This window comes from Lepisosteus platostomus, chromosome 9, assembly GCF_059453375.1.
Source record: "Lepisosteus platostomus isolate fLepPlt1 chromosome 9, fLepPlt1.hap1, whole genome shotgun sequence".
Lineage (NCBI taxonomy): Eukaryota > Metazoa > Chordata > Actinopteri > Semionotiformes > Lepisosteidae > Lepisosteus > Lepisosteus platostomus.
In genome coordinates this window covers 39,629,172-39,649,584 of record NC_142619.1, presented here as the reverse complement: position 1 = coordinate 39,649,584, position 20,413 = coordinate 39,629,172, and the positions used below count along the sequence as shown (strand labels likewise).

The 20,413-nt window shown below is 35.2% G+C and overlaps 1 protein-coding gene across 21 annotated transcripts in view; it reads left to right on the top strand.

Annotated features, from left to right (window-relative positions):
- Positions 1-20,413, top strand: part of LOC148654992 (membrane-associated guanylate kinase, WW and PDZ domain-containing protein 2-like) — a 395,408-nt gene that overhangs the window by 129,459 nt on the left and 245,536 nt on the right. For 20 of the 21 annotated variants that reach the window (XM_088644985.1, XM_088644983.1, XM_088644991.1 and 17 more), the window contains exon 2: positions 13,656-13,772. In XM_088644985.1, coding sequence (XP_088501111.1) covers positions 13,656-13,772 — 117 coding nt within the window. Of the gene's footprint in view, positions 1-7,591; positions 7,771-13,655; positions 13,773-20,413 lie in introns of those variants that run through there. The other variant, XM_088644994.1, reaches the window with a different exon arrangement.

Here is a 20,413-nt window from a genome sequence, read left to right as displayed (position 1 = left end):
CCTCACAATCTTCTGTTCAAGATTAATTTCATTTAATCTGTCAATGAAGGATATGCTTCAGAATGTACAGTATCTGTTGGCTCTTATCTTGACTGATTCCAGAGCAGAAATATGATTTTTACAGTGTGGTGACAAAAATGTCAATCAAGGTTTTACTAGTCCTTTGTGCAATTCTAACATACAGTAACATGCCTTGAATTAAATTCTAAGCTTTTAACTATACTGTATATACTAACATCTTGTTTGTCTTTTTATCACTTGCCCACAGTGTCAGAAAGATACAAATAATGTGACAACACAAACACAGCTATGTCTTTTTCATACTGTAAGTAGCCTCTTCAAGCCTAGTGTTTACCATTGTGTTTTTATAGTTTAAGCAGTATGTTTTCTACTTTATAAATAAATTAGGAAACCTTATGTTGTAGTACATAGTTTTGCTGTTGTAGAGGATCCTAAACCTTTATTCACAAGTCAACCAATAGTGTTTTCTGTGCCATCATTCAGTCGGGTGGTATTACTAAAAAGTAATGCGAGATAGTGTCCTTTTTTGCATTGAGCTCAACTTGAATCAAAGTGAAATGTTAAAATAGATGCAAGCAACTTTGCTGTTGTAAAACACAGCCTTATTTTACTACAAAACCAGTCCCTTTGTTATGGTGTTCTTCATGTGCAGTACTTGCTGTGATGATTTGTTTCCCAGCTGTTGACTTGCATTTTGTATCAGTAGTTTCATCACTTCCGTATGGAAGCCCGTTTCCGCCAGGGAGGAAAAAAAAAACGCGCTACGCTATCTCAGAATTCCGACTTAGTATCTCAGAATTCCGACTTAGTAACTCAGAATTCCGACTTAGTAAGTCAGAATTCCGACTTAGTATCTCAGAATTGCGACTTAGCAACTCAGAATTCCGACTTAGTATCTCAGAATTGCGACTTAGTAAGTCAGAATTCTGACTTAGCAACTCAGAATTCCGACTTAGTATCTCAGAATTGCGACTTAGTAAGTCAGAATTCCGACTTAGTATCTCAGAATTGCGACTTAGCAACTCAGAATTCCGACTTAATATCTCAGAATTCCGACTTAGTAAGTCAGAATTCCGACTTAGTATCTCAGAATTGCGACTTAGCAACTCAGAATTCCGACTTAGTATCTCAGAATTGCGACTTAGCAACTCAGAATTCCGACTTAATATCTCAGAATTGCGACTTAGTAAGTCAGAATTCCGACTTGGTATCTCAGAATTGCGACTTAGCAACTCAGAATTCCGACTTAGTATCTCAGAATTGCGACTTAGCAACTCAGAATTCCGACTTAGTATCTCACATTTGTGACTTCGAAATAGCCGTATTCCATTGTCTGTCCTTTTGTTATTGTAACGGATTCGGGTTCTAGGGATTGTGCCCTCGCCGCTCCCACCCTAGTTCGTGCCTCGCTGCACTGGCTCAAACCTGAGTCTTGCCAGCTGAGCTAAAGAAGACCTTCTTTTTTAATTAAAAAAGGACATACAATGGAAATACGTAAAAAGTATGTTTCAGCTTTTATAATTGTGAATTCTTCTGGATGTGAAGTGCCTATTTCTGTATCTTATTTCATATTCTGTCTACGTAAATAAAAACTATTTTTAAAAAGCCCACCGTGCACTATTCAATCCGGGTACTATGGAAGCCTCACTGGCGGAAATGGGATTCTATAAAACATAGTGTAATTAATTTGATTTTTATCAGGGTACTGTACAGGACAAGTCTTCAGGCTTATAGAGCCTATGATCCTGTACGATTCGTGAAAATAGTGTAACGAAACGGCCGACATACAGGTTGTACGATCTGGTTGCAGTACACCACCCTCCCCTGCGCATAACAGGGATGCTGGCCGCCGGGGCTAAAGAAAGTGTTCTTAAAGAAAGTGAGCCAGTGTAGCGAGGGCACAAGCCCTAGAACCCGAATCCGTTACAATAACAAAAGGACAGACAATGAAATATGGCTATTTCGAAGTCGCAAATGTGAGATATAAAGTCGGAATTCTGAGTTACTAAGTCGGAATTCTGAGTTGCTAAGTCGCAATTCTGAGATACTAAGTCGGAATTCTGAGTTGCTAAGTCGGAATTCTGACTTACTAAGTCGGAATTCTGAGATACTAAGTCGGAATTCTGAGATACTAAGTCGGAATTCTGAGATACTAAGTCGGAATTCTGACTTGCTAAGTCGGAATTCTGAGTTGCTAAGTCGCAATTCTGACTTGCTAAGTCGGAATTCTGACTTACTAAGTCGGAATTCTGACTTACTAAGTCGCAATTCTGAGATACTAAGTCGCAATTCTGAGATGCTAAGTCGCAATTCTGAGTTACTAAGTCGGAATTCTGAGATACCATAGCGCGTTTTTTTTTTTACTCACTGGCGGGAACGGGCTTCCATACTTCCGAGTACAAATTTAATCACAAAATCAAGAAGCCTAGAAATGAGTGTTATAAATAGCCATAAATTACAAGCAAACAACAGATAACATTTTGTGATGTGTATTTGTCTTCAGGTAATCAAGTAATGTTACAAGTAACTTCTGTCATGTGATGAAGAGTTCTAGGAATGCCTTGTAAACTTTAAGTAAAATGAAGGCAGAACATATGATCATTTTGGATAAGCCTTTAAAGTAATTTAATTAATTTGACTAATAATCCTATGATGTTTCTCTTCATGAACATTAAAGTATTGAGAGTGGGGGTAATTCCTTAAATTGTGAATTTTTGTATACAGTATATAAAAAATAAATGATGTGCATGTGAGGTTTGCTAAACAACTTTGCTTTAGTAATGTAGCTACTGTGTTGGGATTGTATGGTAAAGCACATACATTTAATAGGTAAAACTGGTTGTGTGTGTACCATATACAGTATATAAGGATAAAGTACAGTATCATGGATTGTAATTATTCTGTTAATCTGCATAGTGGAACATATCTGTAACAGTGCTTGTTTCTCACAAAAAAAGATGGTTTCTTCATGAGGGGACTTAATTGTCCCTTAATATCAGCATTAAAACAGAATACAGATGTTTTAACATAAATTAAAAAAATATATTAGAAATGATTGAAACGTAGACATAAAGAACCTCTTACTGTAGAATTAAGGCAGGATGATTCAATGACAGAAATACTTATTTTCAAAGACATTTTCACAAGAAGAGGGGGTCTCTTGACACAGGGTTATGTTTGAATTCACTTTATTTCTCCTATTTCTCACTTTATTTGTGATCTCAGTTTTTTCTGTTTTTTTTTCCATACTGTGAGTCCTGCTATGACTCATCAGTCACTTCTCTGAAAACTTAATTTGAAAGAAAAATGCTAATATACTTGTGACTGGAGACTTTCCTGCTTTGCACTATGCACTACAGTACCACATAGCAGTGTCCAATAATCATATTTCAGTGCTTAATTGGTTTTACTGTATATTCAGCAATCTTCACAATTCATAGAATTATGAATGACTTCATTCTCTTCACAAGCAGGCTGAAGTGATTGCTGGTTTTTAAATATCATTATCATCTTGTTTTGTTCCTTAGTGAGATTACTTACCATTGTTGAAAGGTAAATAAAATTTTTTTTCTAGAATTGTCATGCAGTAACATAAGCTCTGCAGAATTACATACTGTGAATTGAAAATGTATCTCATAATTATATGAAATTTTAAAAGCTGTTGCTATAGCACACGCACCACAATCAGCTTTGTAGTTACTGTATGTATTTTGCTCCACCATCATTATATTCAAAGCTGATGTGTCAAAATATTGTAAACTATTACTTGGCATTGATGTTTAATTTTAATTTCAGTTAGTCTCCTCATATACAGTAGCATTGGAAGAGATATGTAGTTAACAACAACAAAGAATGATTATTGTTCTGTCCCTCCAGCCTCACTGTTCATGTTGTTTCATGTTACTTTTGAGAAATACTGTACTGTACAATTTAAAGTGAATATTAGAATAAATGTTAGTAACATATCTTCACTTTGTTTTTTTTAAATATTTACTTACAGTTGATACATTGTGATCTACACTTACAGGGTATTATGCCTTGATTTGTGGAAAAATAAACTTAGTCATCCTGAAAGTGGTCATTATAGCATTAGAATTACATTATATTGAGCGTCTTAGTCGGATTAACAATACATATTTCTATGTAAAGAACTATTTGAGTTGAAGTGACATTTGTGCTTCATGCTACAAACTGCAAATGAAAGGCAAAGACCTTAGGATTTCTGGTTATTTTAATACAGATTTGAATATTAACAACAACGATAGTCGTTTCAAGATTATATTTTATTCTAGTACTGCAAATGTCTAAACTAAGACAACACTTTTCCTGTTTATTAAAAATATAGCCTTGAATTTTTGGTTTCAGTATTACTACTTCGCCAGCAGCCATATCACCCTGCAACTCACAACTGGCAACCCACTGAAGCTGTACCTGGATGGGAGACCTCCTGGGAAAAACTAAGGTTGCTGCTGGAAGAGGCGTTAGTGGGGCCAGCAGGGGGCGATCACCCTGTGGCTTATGTGGCTCCTAATGCCAGTGTAGTGACAGGGACACTATACTGTAAACAGGCGCTGTCCTTCGGATGAGACGTAAAACCGAGGTCCTGACTCTCTGTGGTCATTAAAAATCTCGAAAAGAGTAGGGGTGTACCCCGGCATCCTGGCCAAACTTCCCCCATCGGCCTTTATCAATCATGGCCTCCTAATAATCCCCCTCTGTGAATTGGCTTCATTACTCTGCTCTCCTCCCCACTGATAGCTGATGTGTGGTGAGCATTCTGGCGCACTATGGCTGCCGTCGCATCATCCAGGTGGATGCTGCACATTGGTGGTGGTGGAGGGGAGTCCCCATTACCTGTAAAGCGCTTTGAGTGGAGTGTCCAGAAAAAGCACTATATAAGTGTAAGCAATTATTATTATTATTACTATTTCTGTTCTGATCCTTTTTTATTTCTTTAACTGTAGCCATAATGTGCATAATAGTCAACTATTCTAATATACAGGGTATTATTAGCATATATTAAAATGATACATTATAAACAATGTAATTGTATTTATATTTTTACTGTACATCTTGAACTTTATAGTTTAATTTGACAAAATGCCACCCATTTTCTTTATAAGACATATCTCATTTGTTTTATAACTTTCATTTAGTTTCTTAATTGCTATTTAAGTGATATAATTTCTCTTAATAAAAGTAAGCCTCACTGCAGAGACTAAAACGTACCTATCAATTGCAATACATTGGGATATTGCTTGAGGCCCTATGTCCACCTTCATTAATGTCTGTTAAACAGGATTTAAGCGTTGAGTTTGACTGTTACTATTAAAAAATAAGCGCAAATCTAAAGTCACATTTAAATGTAAAATTCATATCTACAGCCTTCATTTGTTCCCATAAAAAATTAACTTGCAGACGACCTTGTGCTGTAGCTGTACTTTAGAGGGTCATTAATTTAAAAGTAATTTTCAGTATAGCCGCCTCGTTAAATCGAAATAGGGGTGCATTTAGTATGGGTCTCTTTGTTTGCCCCTTGCCACATTTTCTTGCCTTTCCTTCACTCTGCACTGCCTCCTTCCGGGAAAGCTATTGGTTTTCTTTAAATTGCTGCCTGTTGTGACTGCTGTACTTGCAGCAGTGCTGTCACTGATGATCTCTAAGATCAGGCTTCCCTTCTGTGCTTATTAGATGTGACATGTGATAGGATTGCCCATACAGTCAGTAATAAACGAATGTCAGTGTGCTTTTTTTCCTTGTTAAATAGGCCACTCGTCATGCTGGCAGAGGCACATCTGAAAAGAGTTACCAATTGCAGAGAACTCTTCTGCTACATAGGGGAGACTTGATTTCATACTAGAAATGTCATTTGAGTGTTTGCTTTCCCTCAGAAGTTTGCCTTACATGGTGCAGTGGTTCTCTTTCCACATATTTACAAGAATAATTGGTTTTGATGTACAGTACAAAAAACGTTATCGCTGTAGCACTCATAGGTTTTGGGAGCATGTAGCATACAGAAGATGTAGATGTATACAAAATATAAATAAAATATATTCATTAAATTGTTTATTAAATTTGGCTAATGTTCATGAAATGAAACATATAGTCACATTATACTATACAGTACGTTCTGTCATATATTTAAACAATTTAATCAAATGTAATGCAGATCTTTCATATGACTATATTATAGAAACACTGGAGAGTGACTATATGATAAAGAAAACATTTTGTTACCAGTGTAGCAAGGAAAATAGCAAAATAACATATCTTTGAATGATGAAATTCTCTTTAGCAGTATACTAAAGATAAAACCTGATAGGCATTTTTAAAGAAACAATTATACAAGTGGAGAGAGGTTTTCCTGCAGTGGACTCTTCATGATGACAGATATATTCTACATAACTATTACTTTTAATTCAGTTTAAACTGCAATGGTGGAAATTTTTGTCTCATAGTATTACTATACCTAATCCTTCGAATATATTGTCTTTTTATTTTTTAACAAAGGCTACTGATTTCTGCTGTATGGCAAATCTGATTTAGGACTATTGTTTTATTTAATTAAATACAGTATTTTATAACATATACATGGGTAAATGAATTAATATTTATTGTTTAAAACTAGAACTGAGTGGCTTATTTACTGTTCCAGGGATCTTATACTGAAATAAACACAAGAAGTGCTATTGGTTCAGAATCTCATTTGACATAAAGCAGGATTTGTGAATTCCAGGGTCATGGAAGACCTTGTTTACACTTAGGAAAATTATTAAATTGTATTGGTGAAGTAAATAATGCATGACATAACATGTTGACGAGCTCAGCTGGAATACAACCAGAAGACATTAATCAGCTCACACTTCTTTGACAAAGATCACATCTTAATATATTTTACAGTGCTTTCGTCTTTGTAAAAACAAGATTTCATGCAAGAAGATGAGTCCTTAACTTTAACAATTTCTGAATTCGGTAACACAACATACTGTACCACTTTTATCTGTGTAGAACTAAACATGGAGCTTAAAGACTCTATAGGAATGTTTTTCTTACCACTTACTGTAATTTTAACTGTTTTCTGAAATAATTAGTTTATCAAAGAAGTTTTGTTTATCTCAATCCCCAGAACTATGATTGTTGCATTATTATTTTAATGGTCAGGGCTACACAGTATTATGTAAAGTAACCATGAGCTGATATCAAGACGCATGTTGTTTACATCTCAAAAGACAGAAATGAAACACTAAAAACTAAAGGCATGTTTTGTATTACTCTGGATTCCAATGTTTGCATGCCAGAGCTGTTTTCACAAGGTGAATGATTCCAGTTTACACCAGTTAGCAGATGCATCTGTTGTTGGAAAGCTGGAATTTTTGCAATGTGCCATGAAGCATCTGTATCAAAGAACAACTTCTAGATGCAGATTTGTGAGAGGAAGACAGGGGGAGCTGCAGGACCTCTCTTTCTCCAGAGCCAATGAGAAACTGCAGCTTGTTCTGATAGGCCCCCACTGGCAGAGCTTTCTTCTTCTTCTGTTGCCTCCCAACGGTCTTCACTCTCGTCTCTCTTCAGCCTTGTATTAAATTAGCAGCAAAGGGGGATGCTCTGTCCATCCACCACAAATCCTGAGATTAAAAAACAGGGTATTTTTAGAGCTGGAGCAAACAGAGTGAACAGCTCAGTTCGAGGATACCTGCCGAGCAAAGATCTATCTTGCCATCCAGAACATCTGTGAAAACTGCCAAAGAGGTGCTTTTACAGCTTTTGTGATAGCTGTTTTAGCAGAAAGCTCAGTGTGTGTGTCTGTGTGTTTGTCATGTTTGCTGGTGAGTGCTAAATAGGTTTAGTTACAGAAAGGGGTTTCTTTGATATATTTTTTTTGAGAAAAGAGGAAACAGTTATTTTAATAACGCAGCAGAATGTTTTTTTGGAGATTTAGGGTGCATGCATGCATGTGAGGGCTATTGTACTGCCTTTCCATTGTATGATTCTGTCTTGCTATTTTCAGTTAATGGAAGAGTGTTTTGATGTAACAAACCATAGCGGAGACCATTGATTTTTTATTGCAAGGTTAATCATTGTTTTAACAAATTCTATATAAACACCACCACTAAGACTCACAGTTAGGTGAATTGCAATGCGTTAAAATAGTCTATTTAATTAACAGTATCTGATTTACTTCAGTATTATCTAAAACGTATTTCTTAAAGAATTAATTATTTTACATTTTTCTGTGGTTTAATGGATTTTAAGGAAACTTGTGTATTAGATGTTCAGTTTTTAATTATATTCTTGTACAGCATTTGGATGCTGTCATGTCTAATAGGAACTGACAATGTAATGTTTTCTGCCTGGTAAAGCTCTGATGCTATTGCTACCAAAAAGGAGGGAAAAGAATGACTATCTGCATTGTGAATAGAAACTGCATTGAAAAGGAGGTTTGTCATTTAACTCATACAAATCAATTAAATAATTTACATGTTTTAGTTCAGACATCCTTTGCTGGGTTAGAATTTTAATGCAGAGACCAGCAATGCTCAATACTAGCCACATCACACTGGCATTGGTTAAAGTACTCCTAGAGATTTATTAACCTACTAGTTAGTTAAAACTAGTTAGAGGTAAATCAGATAATACAGAAATTAATGGAACCTCATACAGTATAAAAAATCAGCAGAACTAAAAAGGAATGGCTATTATATGGTTTAAAAGCTTTCAAATATTTCACTACCTTTAATTGTCTCCTAAATTTTGATCAGCATTATTGTGACCTTTATTACTATAGTTTTTCAAATTGATTTTTACTTTGATAAAACTGCATTATTTCATCTACTCTTGCTTTTTCATGTTTATTTAACTTCTTTTTTTTTTCTCTTTAAACTTTTTAAATGCACAGCTTTTGCTGAGACTGCATATTTACTGCAAACAGCCTTCAAACCTTTCAGTGTATTGTGACCTGCAGGGATGCATAGGGGAGTAGGGGGTAGCAGGAGCATTTCAGGCTGTGCTTATCAATGCTGTTGTACATGAATTCTGCTGCTTTAAAGGAAACAACATCAGCGTCTGCTGATTCCCAAATGTTGAAAAACTTGTCCTGCCTACTTTCGTTTCAAAGGTAACATGAAACAGATTTTCCATTATACAACTGAAGTGAAAAAAAATCCCTGAGCACACCTCGGCTTTGAAGTCTAGTGTAAGATTTTATTGGAGATCAGTGCACGACAGATCTCTCCAGGGGTTTGACCTACGGAATGGGACGCTTTCCAAGTTTTGACTATGTGATGTTGGATCAGCTGTGTATCATTTAAAATTAACTTGTGGATAGTTTTGGTACTATGAGGATGTAAACAGAGAAAATGTGCTCAGTTATATGTTTAAGAACTCTCTGAAAAGTGAAAGCTTAAGTAATAAAACAACAATAAAAATGTGAAAACATAAGGACTATAAATATTTTGCATGCAATAGGTTGCAGTGCTCCTGTACATGTTTTAATGATAAAACCTACTATATTATATTTTTATTATTATGTAAAAAAAACTTATAAGACCTGAGCTAGTATACAAATAGTATAAAAATACAATAAAAATAAAAAAAAATCTGAAATGTCAGTAACACGTTTTAGACTGTAACAAACTACAACTACAGTACATTTCACATTGTAATACATGCTTTCTAGAATACTTTTCCACCCAAATTTAAACAAGTAGTGTAAAGTTTGTTTGGTGTGACATGATCTCACTACTTTAATCTTTGTAGCTACATTGGCAGTCCTGTATACCTCATTCTTTTTAATTTAACAGTTTTGAAGCTTTGTGCACCATTTGTTTGCTCTATTGGCTTTCTTTTTTTTTTCTTTTTAATTTTCCTCCCTCTAAAATCAGAACACACTTTGAGGTAGTAAACATTTGGCTGCTTTCATCTTTTTTGAAGGGCTCTTAAAATACAGTACTTCCCCTGAGTTTTACCTTCAAGCTGTTTGGTACAAGATCACTATTTATCCATAAAAAATAGCATTCTTAGGCAGTTTCTTCAAGACACATGACAACAGTGAGTCTCCTGATCACTCTGAGTCTGGTGTATAAATTGTGACTTTTGTTAAACCAAACATCGGTCTTCAAAACTTCAAATTCATTATCTAGTGAGAAGAGAAAACAACAAAAGCATCTATCATATTTTTCACCCATTTATGAACATAATTTTTTTGAAATGTGGACATTCTTTGTGACAAAGTGTACAAAAACTAGTTTTCAAAGAAGATTAAAGACATTCACATATACAGTACATGTAACTTGGTCATTTTTTGGTCCAATGATAACCCTTTTTAATAGTTTGAACACCGATTTTAACATGCATGGTTCAGTGAAAAGGTTTAAGTGAAACTAATTTGAGAAACATGATCTTTATTTAACGCTGGGCTTTATCCTGTAAGTGAAGCCATCAAATGGCATACTACTGTATATACAGTATAAAGTGCTTTAGCTCTAGGAGAGCACAATAAATGACAATAAGTTCGTTTGAACTGGTAAAAATAAAACTTCAACACCTCTGTGATTTGTGTATTTCCTTTATGAAATGTTACTAAAACACCATTGTCAGCAAGATTTATAAATCATCCAGTTAGGAAAGAGCATGTTGAGAAAATATAAACCTAAAATACACCTCAATAGAGTGGTTCAGATAAAAAGCCACTGAAACATTCAAAATATCAGTGAATGTGTCAAACCAACAGAAATTATAATGAACAGGTCTGAGTGGGAAGGTGCGTAAGTATGTTAATTGCAAAGGAATAACTACTGTAGAGATCTTACAGAAGGAAGAAAAAAATGTTTTAAATATGTAGTCTTTTGCAGTATTATTATGTGTTATGAAATGTTATTAATAAATACCAGAAAAAGGTTCCACATCTGAAACAAGGTGCTTTTTTTCTTTCTTTTCACCTTTTAATGTAGAATTAATCTATATTCTTTACCTCATCCAAATTTGCCAGTAAATACTATTAGCTTGTTTATGAAAGTGAAAACAAAATGCTTTCTGTTACCAGGCCCAACCCCAAAAAGACAACATAGCACATACTGTACAGTACACATCCCTTGTAGATTTAAAATAACGATTATCTGTATCTATATCTGTACAGTACCTTTGAATAGGAACTTTGTGTTTATTTATGACTATGCTCTTTTTCTTTTCATAGTACTATGTTCTGTGTTACATACTTTACAGTAGCAATGTGCAATCAGTGTAAGAAGCCCTTATTTGACTGTACAGGTTCCCTTGGTAAATTCTTAAGAATAACAGAAGCAAGGGTCAGTTTCCCTGTTATTCTCATCAACAGCTAACTTAACTTAAGGGGAACTGCAATGCATTTTTTTAATTTTGGGGTTAGAAAGAATCAGAATTTATTAGTGCATTTCAAACCACAATGACATTAAAATGTGCACAGTTACATGTAAAACCTCCAATTTATATCTCAAAATAGACTGAAATTTCCAGGTATGGTATGTTCATCGCCATATTGCCGTCATTTTCTGCGATTCAGAATGGGGCAACAAAACGTCTGGTGACTGGGACCAGCCCTATTATATTCTATACAGTCAGGGTTGTGAATACTGTACATCTCTTTTAATCCAATAGAAATATTGCTTTCGACTTCAAGACGGCTTCGTCGACAAATACTACTTACTTGTTAAGATAAGATCACTTTATTGGCCATATACAATTTCTTGTAATAGGAATTTGTCTTTTTCGCATACCCCAACTTGCTCTCCATGAGACACACAGACAGGGAGAGAAACTTGGGGTCAGAGCGCAGGTGCCCCTGGAGCAGCTGGGGTTAAGGGCCTTGCTCAGGAGTAGGATTCCTCTGCCAGCCGCAGGATATGAACCAGCAACCTTCCAGCCACAGGCCCAGATCCTTAGCCACAGAGCCACCACACCGCCTCTATATGCCGATCACGTTGGAACATTTCTGTGTGAAATGTTTGCTGCACGACCAGCACTTCTTTGCTCGTACATCACATTACATTAGTCATAACAGTTAGTAGTGAGCAGGGAGTGCCGCCTCATGTCACAATTCTCGCAAACTCTTCCTTTTGCACATGGCGAGAACAGTGGTTTGTGATAAAATGGCAACCAGACCATAGAGTACTTTCACAATGTTAACTTTTTTGTGCTTAATTTGTCAATTTATTTCGTAAATGTGATTGAATAACTGATTAGAGAAATTGGGGCTGCAGTTCCCCTTTAAAAAATAAAATAATATGATAATTAAGCATGAAGTAGTAAAATATAATTTATAATAAGGTGGAATGACATTAACCTTGAATCCTGAGACTTAAAATGCCATAATAATGGAATATACATGTACTTATAAAAAGAAAAAGGCAGTGAAATCAGGCATACACGCTAATGTGAAAACTTTTTGAACACACGAGCTGGGCTGAGAAATGCTTTTCCACAAGGGAGATGCGTGGGGGAGGTGAGACAGCAGCCGAGTCTCAAGTTGGTGGAGAACCTGAATACTTTTTATTTATTTTTTTTGCTGGCAGACTCACATTTTTTTTTGTGATTGAGAAGACTACTACTCAATATTGAGTGTATGAGTGAATTTCATGTTTGATGAGAGAAACCTGTACATATTTTGTTCATCAACATTATTACTGGAAGTTAAAGTTAGTGTCTTTGCTTTGTTTAGATCTTGGATGAGTTTCTGTAGTCTCTAGGGTGTTTGATATGATTTTGTTTACAGTACACTTTAAGCAATCATTATGCCAGAAATCAAGTAGCCTCTGAATGCACACCAAATTAAAAACTTAAAGTGGTTTGTCTTTTAAAATATGTTAAGAATATGAAGCAAATGTTCTATCTTAAGCAAACAAAATAGCTTAATTGACACAATAAATACTATGCTACTTGACTCTTCCCCTGTGTTCTTTCTTTCAAACAGCTTCAGTGAATATTTGCTTAGTTACATGCTTTTTTTAATACAGTAAAATTCTGAAAGACTTTTTATATTATATAATGGTTAACTATGCAAATTTTACTTTTGTGTCAGAAAGCATTGTAGAGAATACATAAGTTTGCAGTTATTGTCACTTTATACAGCCTTTATTCCATCCATCTATTTTCTAACTGCTTCTTCTAAGTTCAGGGTTATAGGGAAGCCGGAGCTTATCACAGCATGCAGTGTGTGCAAGGCAGGGTACACCCTGGACAGGATGCCAGTCCATCACAGGACGCACAGACACACACACCTAGGGTTAGTTTTCCCAGACGCCAGTTAACCCACCAGTATATTTTTAGAGTTTGGGAGGAAAATGGAGCAACTAGAGAAAACTCATGAGAACATGGGGAGAACATACAGACTCCACGCAGATAGCACCCCAAGCCCAGAATTGAACCCAGTGCCTTAGCGCTGCAAGGCAGCAGTGCTAACCACTGAGCCACCATGCCATCCAAAGACTTTATTATTTCCTAGAAAAAAACATTAAAATCAATACAGTAAATAACTAGGACTTCCAAGCATTAGAGCAGTTCTAATCACTCACCATGTGGACCATATGAATAATAATTATGATGAAAGTGCCTTTTATTCGTTACTATAATAACTGGAATACTGTATGTTTTTTTGTGTGCAGGGGGTATAGTTGACAAAGACCTTCGCCACTACCTCAATTTACGGTTCCAGAAGGGCTCCTTGGATCACGAGCTTCAGCAAATCATTCGAGATAACCTCTACCTCCGGACAGTGCCGTGTAAGTCAAGTCTGAAATCTAATAGTCTTTGAATTGTGTTACCTTTAAAATATGGTTTCATCATGATGAGTCAGTTTTTGGGCTTGTTACAAGTATTTCATTGTGTGCTTTCATTTGGCATGTAAACATGGATTTTGCCTTTATTTTATTTTATATACCAATTTCCAGTTTTATCTGTAAAAAGTATGTTGTCCCTACCAATAGTTTATTTTCTTATGGTGCATGTCTTAAGTACAATAGGTTTATTCCATGCTGAAAAGAGAAGAAAGAAAACAACATTTTGGCTGTGGAGCCTTCTTCGAGTATAAGCAACACAGGCTCCACAGCCGAAACGTTATGTTTAATGTTAAATGTAGCTCACTAGAATGTGCTGGTTTCACCTAAATCTTATGAGAAGGGCAGACAGCTGCATTAAAAGGAACTGAAAGATCTCGCATAAAGGGCAGTATTTAAGCTCCCCATTGAGAAACATTGGACAAATAACTGCTGGATCCTACCTCTAGGTTTACTGATAAAATCCCTCAATTTTATGTAAAGGTCATTTGGATAAAATAAACTGGAACTAAAATTGTCTCTGTAAGTAATAAAGATTTATTGATGTAGTAGGTATTTTTAGTAAGCCTGTTCAAATTCTGATCTTCCACAGAGGCATATGATTACATTTTGAATCTTGAGGAACAGCATACTGATTCCACAGCACAGTAGAGGCATCAAACCCTGATGGCTTTTTCAAGCATCTAAACTGAATGTAATTTGTTTCTAAAAATAAACTGCATCATCTGTTTTTACTATAGCATTTTAGAGTTTAAAATATGGGTAATTTAAATTTCACAATGTGTTTGTCTGTTGCCAAATTCTGGTTATACATACAGTACATTCTGAATACATGTTTTCAATCTGTGATGCTCATAGTGAAGCTTTCAGGATACCAAACCCTATGTACCTGTATCTCATGCCTCTCAATGTTTAGTTTTACATCATTAATAAATTATTTCCTATTTGATATGCACAGCCATGGCTTGGCAAAACAGTGATGTCAGAACCCCATTTAAAATATGGGTGGTACCCTCACCAGTTTCCCATTAAACCCATTTAGCAGTACTGTCTTATATAGACATTATGTTCAAAATAGTTCAAATCCTTAGAGCAGAAATGCATTTCTCATCTACATGATACTGTATGTAAGCACATATTTTCTTTGCACAAGGTAAACAAAAGTGAAGAGACTGCAAAGTGTTTGAGGTTTCTGTCTGTGGTCCAGAATACACATGGTCTTTTGAAACTCATTAACTCAGAGCTGTTTCTGAGTTGACACCGTGCAGCCATAAAAAAGAAACTATTTTTGGAAAACTAGCATCATTGAAGTCATCAGTTAAAAAATACAAAAATAAGAAAGATTACAGTACCAATGAGAGGAGGCCATTTGGTGCATCTAGCCCATTTATTAGTAGCTACAGTGGTGCTAGAAAGTTTGTGAACCCTTTAGAATTTTCTGAATTTCTTCATAAATTTGACCTCAAATGTGTTCAGATCTTCATCTAAGCCGTAAAAGTAGATAAAGAGTACCCAATAAAACAAATAATACACAAAATGATACACTTTTTCTACATGTATTGATCAAAATGATCCAACATTAAAGGTCTTTGTCGAAAAAAGTATGTAAACCAAACGTTTACGGTCACTGTTGATCTATCCCGCACTTCGGCATGGAGGAATTTTGGCCCATTCCTCCTTACAGAACTGCTTCAACTCAGTGATGTTGGTGGCCTCCCATAACTCCCCGCTTCAGGTCCTGCCACAGCATTTCTATTGGATTATGGTCTGGACTTTGATTCGGCCATTCCACAATGTGACATTTCTTCTGCTTCAACCATTCTTTGGTAGATTGACTTGTGTGTTTAGGGTCTTTGTCTTGCTGCAAGGCCCACCTTCTGTTGAGCTTCAGTTCACGGACGGATACCCTGACATTCTCCTGTAGAATTTGCTGATACAATCCAGAATTCATAGTTTCGTCAATAATGGCAAGCCATCCTGGTCCCGTGGCAGCAAAACAGCCCCAAACTATAATACTGCCACCGCTGTATTTCACGGTTTTAATGCAGTTCTTATGTTGGAATGCAGTGTTTGGTTTTCACCAAACATAACATTTCTCAGTTAAGCCAAAAAGTTCTATTTTCGACTCATCCATCCACAGAACAGTCTTCCAGTAGTCTTCTGGCTCACCCAGGTGGTCTTTAGCAAACTTTAAATGGGCAGCAGTGTTCTTCTTGGAGAGTAGTGGCTTCCTCCTCGCTATCCTCTCATGCACACTATTCTTGTTCAGTGTTTGCCTGATGGTGGACTCATGAACACTGACATTAGCCAGTGCAAGAGAGGCCTGCAGATCCTTAGACGTTACCCTGGGGTTCTTTGTGATCTCCCGGAATATTATACGCCTTGCTCTTGGAGTGATTTTGTTGGACAACCACTCCTCGGGAGAATAACAATGGTGTTGAATTTTCTCCAGTTGTGCCTGACAGTGGATTGGTGAAGCCCAAAGTCTTTAGAAATTGTTTTGTAACCTTTTCCAGCCTGATGAGCTTCGACAACTCTTTCTCTGAGGTCCTCAGAAATCTCCTTTGATCGAGGCATGGCATGCGTTCACAAACCTGTGTGGTGAAGACCAGACTTTGGTAGTGAAGACTCAGGTTTATGTTTTTTTAAATAGGGCAGGGCCACCCACACCTGATTGTCATCCCATTGATTGACACTCCTGACTCTAATTATCCCCTTAACTGAGCTGATAATCCTAGAGGTTCACATACTTTTTCCGACAAAGACATTTGATGTTGGATCATTTTGATCAATAAATGAATGAAAAGTATATCCTTTTCTGTGTCATTTGTTTTATTGGGTTCTCTTTATATTTATGACTTAGATGAAGATCTGATCACATTTTCAGTCACATTTATGCAGAAATTCAGAAAATTTCTGCCACAAATTTTCTAGCACCACTGTAATTGATCTAAGTATCTCATCCAGGATATTCCATACTCCTGCTACCCTTTGTATAAAGAAGTGCCTCCATTTTCCACATGATGAATGTGAAAAACAGAGAATGATGGGCTTAAATATTATGACATTTATGCTTTTGGGTAAAGCTCATACAAACATGTTGATTAGAAATAATATATATATATATTTGTAAATATACATTTACATTTAAAATTTACAAAAAAATAATTTGACCACTATCAATTTCTTCTACAGTTTGTCATTTGACATACTAAACTGAAATTACTTTTCAGAGACAAGTTACAAAGGGAAGCACAATTTCAGGCTAATGACCCAAAGAACCTGTTTTACATTTTAGCAAATCCGAGCTGAATTAAGTGTAGCTAAAGTACTGTAGGAACGTTACAATAAGTGCAGTATCCTTTTATACTTGGCCTCAAGAGGCTGAAGATATGTAAAATCATTGACACACTCATGCACAAGCATAATTTGCAATCAAATACATTTGTATTTAGGGAATGGATAATGGTATGTTAAGAGCATGGGACAAAAACCAGTTGTTTAGAACTAGAATTAAGCAAAGATACTTTATTGGGATAAAGATAAAGAGGAGATGGTGAAACTTTTTTTCTGAAGAGTACAGGTGTCCTGATGTTTTTTTATTTTCAGATAGCCACTCATGGAAACTTAATAGTATAATCAAACGTACTGAACTCTAAAACTACTGTTTTAGAAATGAAACTAATCATAGAACTTTCCCCCAAAAAACAGTTTAATAGAGAGAAAAAATAAAGTAAAACTAGTAATCAAATGTCAATAAGCAATGTTCATCAGTGTGCTCATTGGGGATGTATTCCTGCTCTGATATTCGTCTCAGTTTCATATTGTGCCTAGATGTGACACCACAAAGTGAAGACCACAGTTCATTCTTTTAAATTACTGTACACTATGTCTAAATCAACTGTGTTTTTCTAGTACTGTTATAATGTCTTAAAAGACATTCTTCTTTGCTGGGGTTTTCATATTTGCACTATTAGGTTTATTTGCAGATTAGTTTTCCCTTATTTGTACTGGTATAGTGAAAATTGCAGCAGAACTGAGTCATGACTCCTTCTTTCCCTCTGGTCAAGAAAGAGATTTGGAGTTTTAGGCTCAACCTCACAAAAATCAGTGACGTCAGAGCTCATTTTATAATGTAACTGATCTCCATGTTTTATTTTAATACACATTAGGGACAGAAGCTGAAATTGGAATCGGTAAGGAATTTGAAGGAATTGTTCTTTTAAATGGCATCAAGGAAAGTATGTACAACATACAGTACTTAATAACATGAATATTTTAAAATTAGTCATAGTTTTTCAAAGAGAAGCCACCAGGTAATGATAAATATTTACTTTTAAATTGAAATAAAAACAAATTATTTCCATTGAGATTTTTTAATTCACAACTCATTGCTTCATACATGTAAACATCCAAACGGTAGACATTATTTCTTTCAAATATTGCATGAGGAACTCTTTGATAGTTTTAACTGCCTTTATTCGGCTGTGTAAATAGTCTTTACTTATTCTGTTACATACACTAATTTATCTTGCTACGATATATGTCATCAGAGACACATTGCATTAAATATGTCTTTTAAATCATAGATAGACCAAGGATGGCACTGCAAAATAAAACACATTGGTTTTGTTTGGAAGTAAAAATTTGCATTTGGCAATTTCTTGACAATATAAATCTTCGAATTAACGTTTACAACACCAATGTAGATTAAATGCAGACTGTGCTCCTTTAGTAAGAAAGCCACATAAATATGTAGAAAAATAAATTTCATAATATATTCAGAACCATGGACAGCTCTCATCTGAAAAGTAATGCAATTGCAAAGCCTTCAGTTGTCAGCCAGTTTTAATGAGAGCAATTCAAACCATCCAAGCAAGTCACTAATCCTTTAGAATGAGGAAAGCCAGCTATATTGGTAATTCATTACTTACCCTGTGTGAAAAGCTTATTAGAACATCTGTATGATTGGTCTGAGCCATTGTGACAGTGCATCCGTATTAGTAAAAGCTGGTTGGAAAACAAATCACACCCATCCATAGCCCATCATGTTATTATGGAATATATGTATGCATGTATGTATGTACAGTATATAGAGGTCAGAGCATGGAGTTGTTTCAGAATGCATGTACCTGTACATACATATGCATGTATTGTAGGTATTAACAAAGAACTCTGCTTATGGTGAGTCCAAAGCAGTGAAACCTGAGAATTTTTGTTTTCAAATCCACAAGATGGTACCGAGCATGTTATGTACAGTAGCACATAGGAGACCAATACAATAAAAAGTTTCATGATAGTTAATGAATACACACTAGCTGTGTGCCACTGCTTATGCAACAAATGTCTGACATTCACTTGGTGTTGTTTAGTTTTTCATTAGATTTTTTGTGAAAATTAAAAGTTTCCTTTGACTCTTTTCAAACTGATCTATCCAGAGATTAATAAGAAAAATAATTTAGGAAAAAATCTATTTTCAAAATATATAAGACATGTTTTTTTTTATTTTTTGTAATAAAAGAGCTGTTGAGTTTTTACAGACAATAAAAGACAAGAAGACTGAATATTGACTTAGGACTTTATCAGAAGTTAAATGCAAACTTACTGTAATTCAATTTTCTGTGTAATTGAATATAGTAGGTAAACATGTCTCTGAACTAATCTTTATTATTTCTGCTTCATTCGATGCAAACATTTTTTCTCTTTGCTAAACAGCAGTATTGGTGTCAGAAAATATAACATTTGGGCTGTCTACTGTATGCAATTATTTTAAATAGTGGTGCAATTTAGACCACTCATTAACCTCTCATTTAATTATCTTAAACTACTATCATTAACATTTATTTCTCCTGCTGAGGTCAGAAAACAAAGGCTTCTACTGTACATGCAGTAGATTTACAAATATTATGTCTTCCATTTCATTTTTTTACAATTCAACTATTAATCCTTCCTAGGAAACATGAATGCTCTTTTAAGTTCAAATTAAACACATCATACATGTGCATTTGTGAATTTCAAATTTTAAGTATCAGGTTTTTGAACGTGTCAAACAAAAATGTGAAACCTCTGTGCACACTGCATTATTTTTTTTACTTAAGTATTATTAGAATTCCACTTGCAGAACCTAATTTCCTTACAGTTATCTCAAATTGGTGATTATAATGCCTTATAAAATGTATTCTTGTGTCAGCAGTTCAGGAAAAGAATTGTTACATGACTTGAGATCAAAATAGGTTTACAAAATCTGAATCTAGAAGAGAGGGTGCTTTTCAAAGAAAAATTAGAGAAATTATATTATCAATCCAAAAGATTGAGAAAGAAAATGAAATTAAACATTCCTGAGAAACAGCATATTATTATGTTTTGTAATAAAATATCCAGGGCACATTCTGTAATAATAAAAATAATTTGAATCAGGAAATATTTTAGAGTTTTATTTCCTTTTCAGATGAATACGTCATGCATTTTGACAAAAGCAATAGCTAGCCTTTTTGTTGTCATGGCAACAAACTGCTGTGAATGGTTATCTGTATGTGCAGTACTGCAGCTCCCAATATCCTGGGGCCTATTTAAATGTCTGAGAGAAA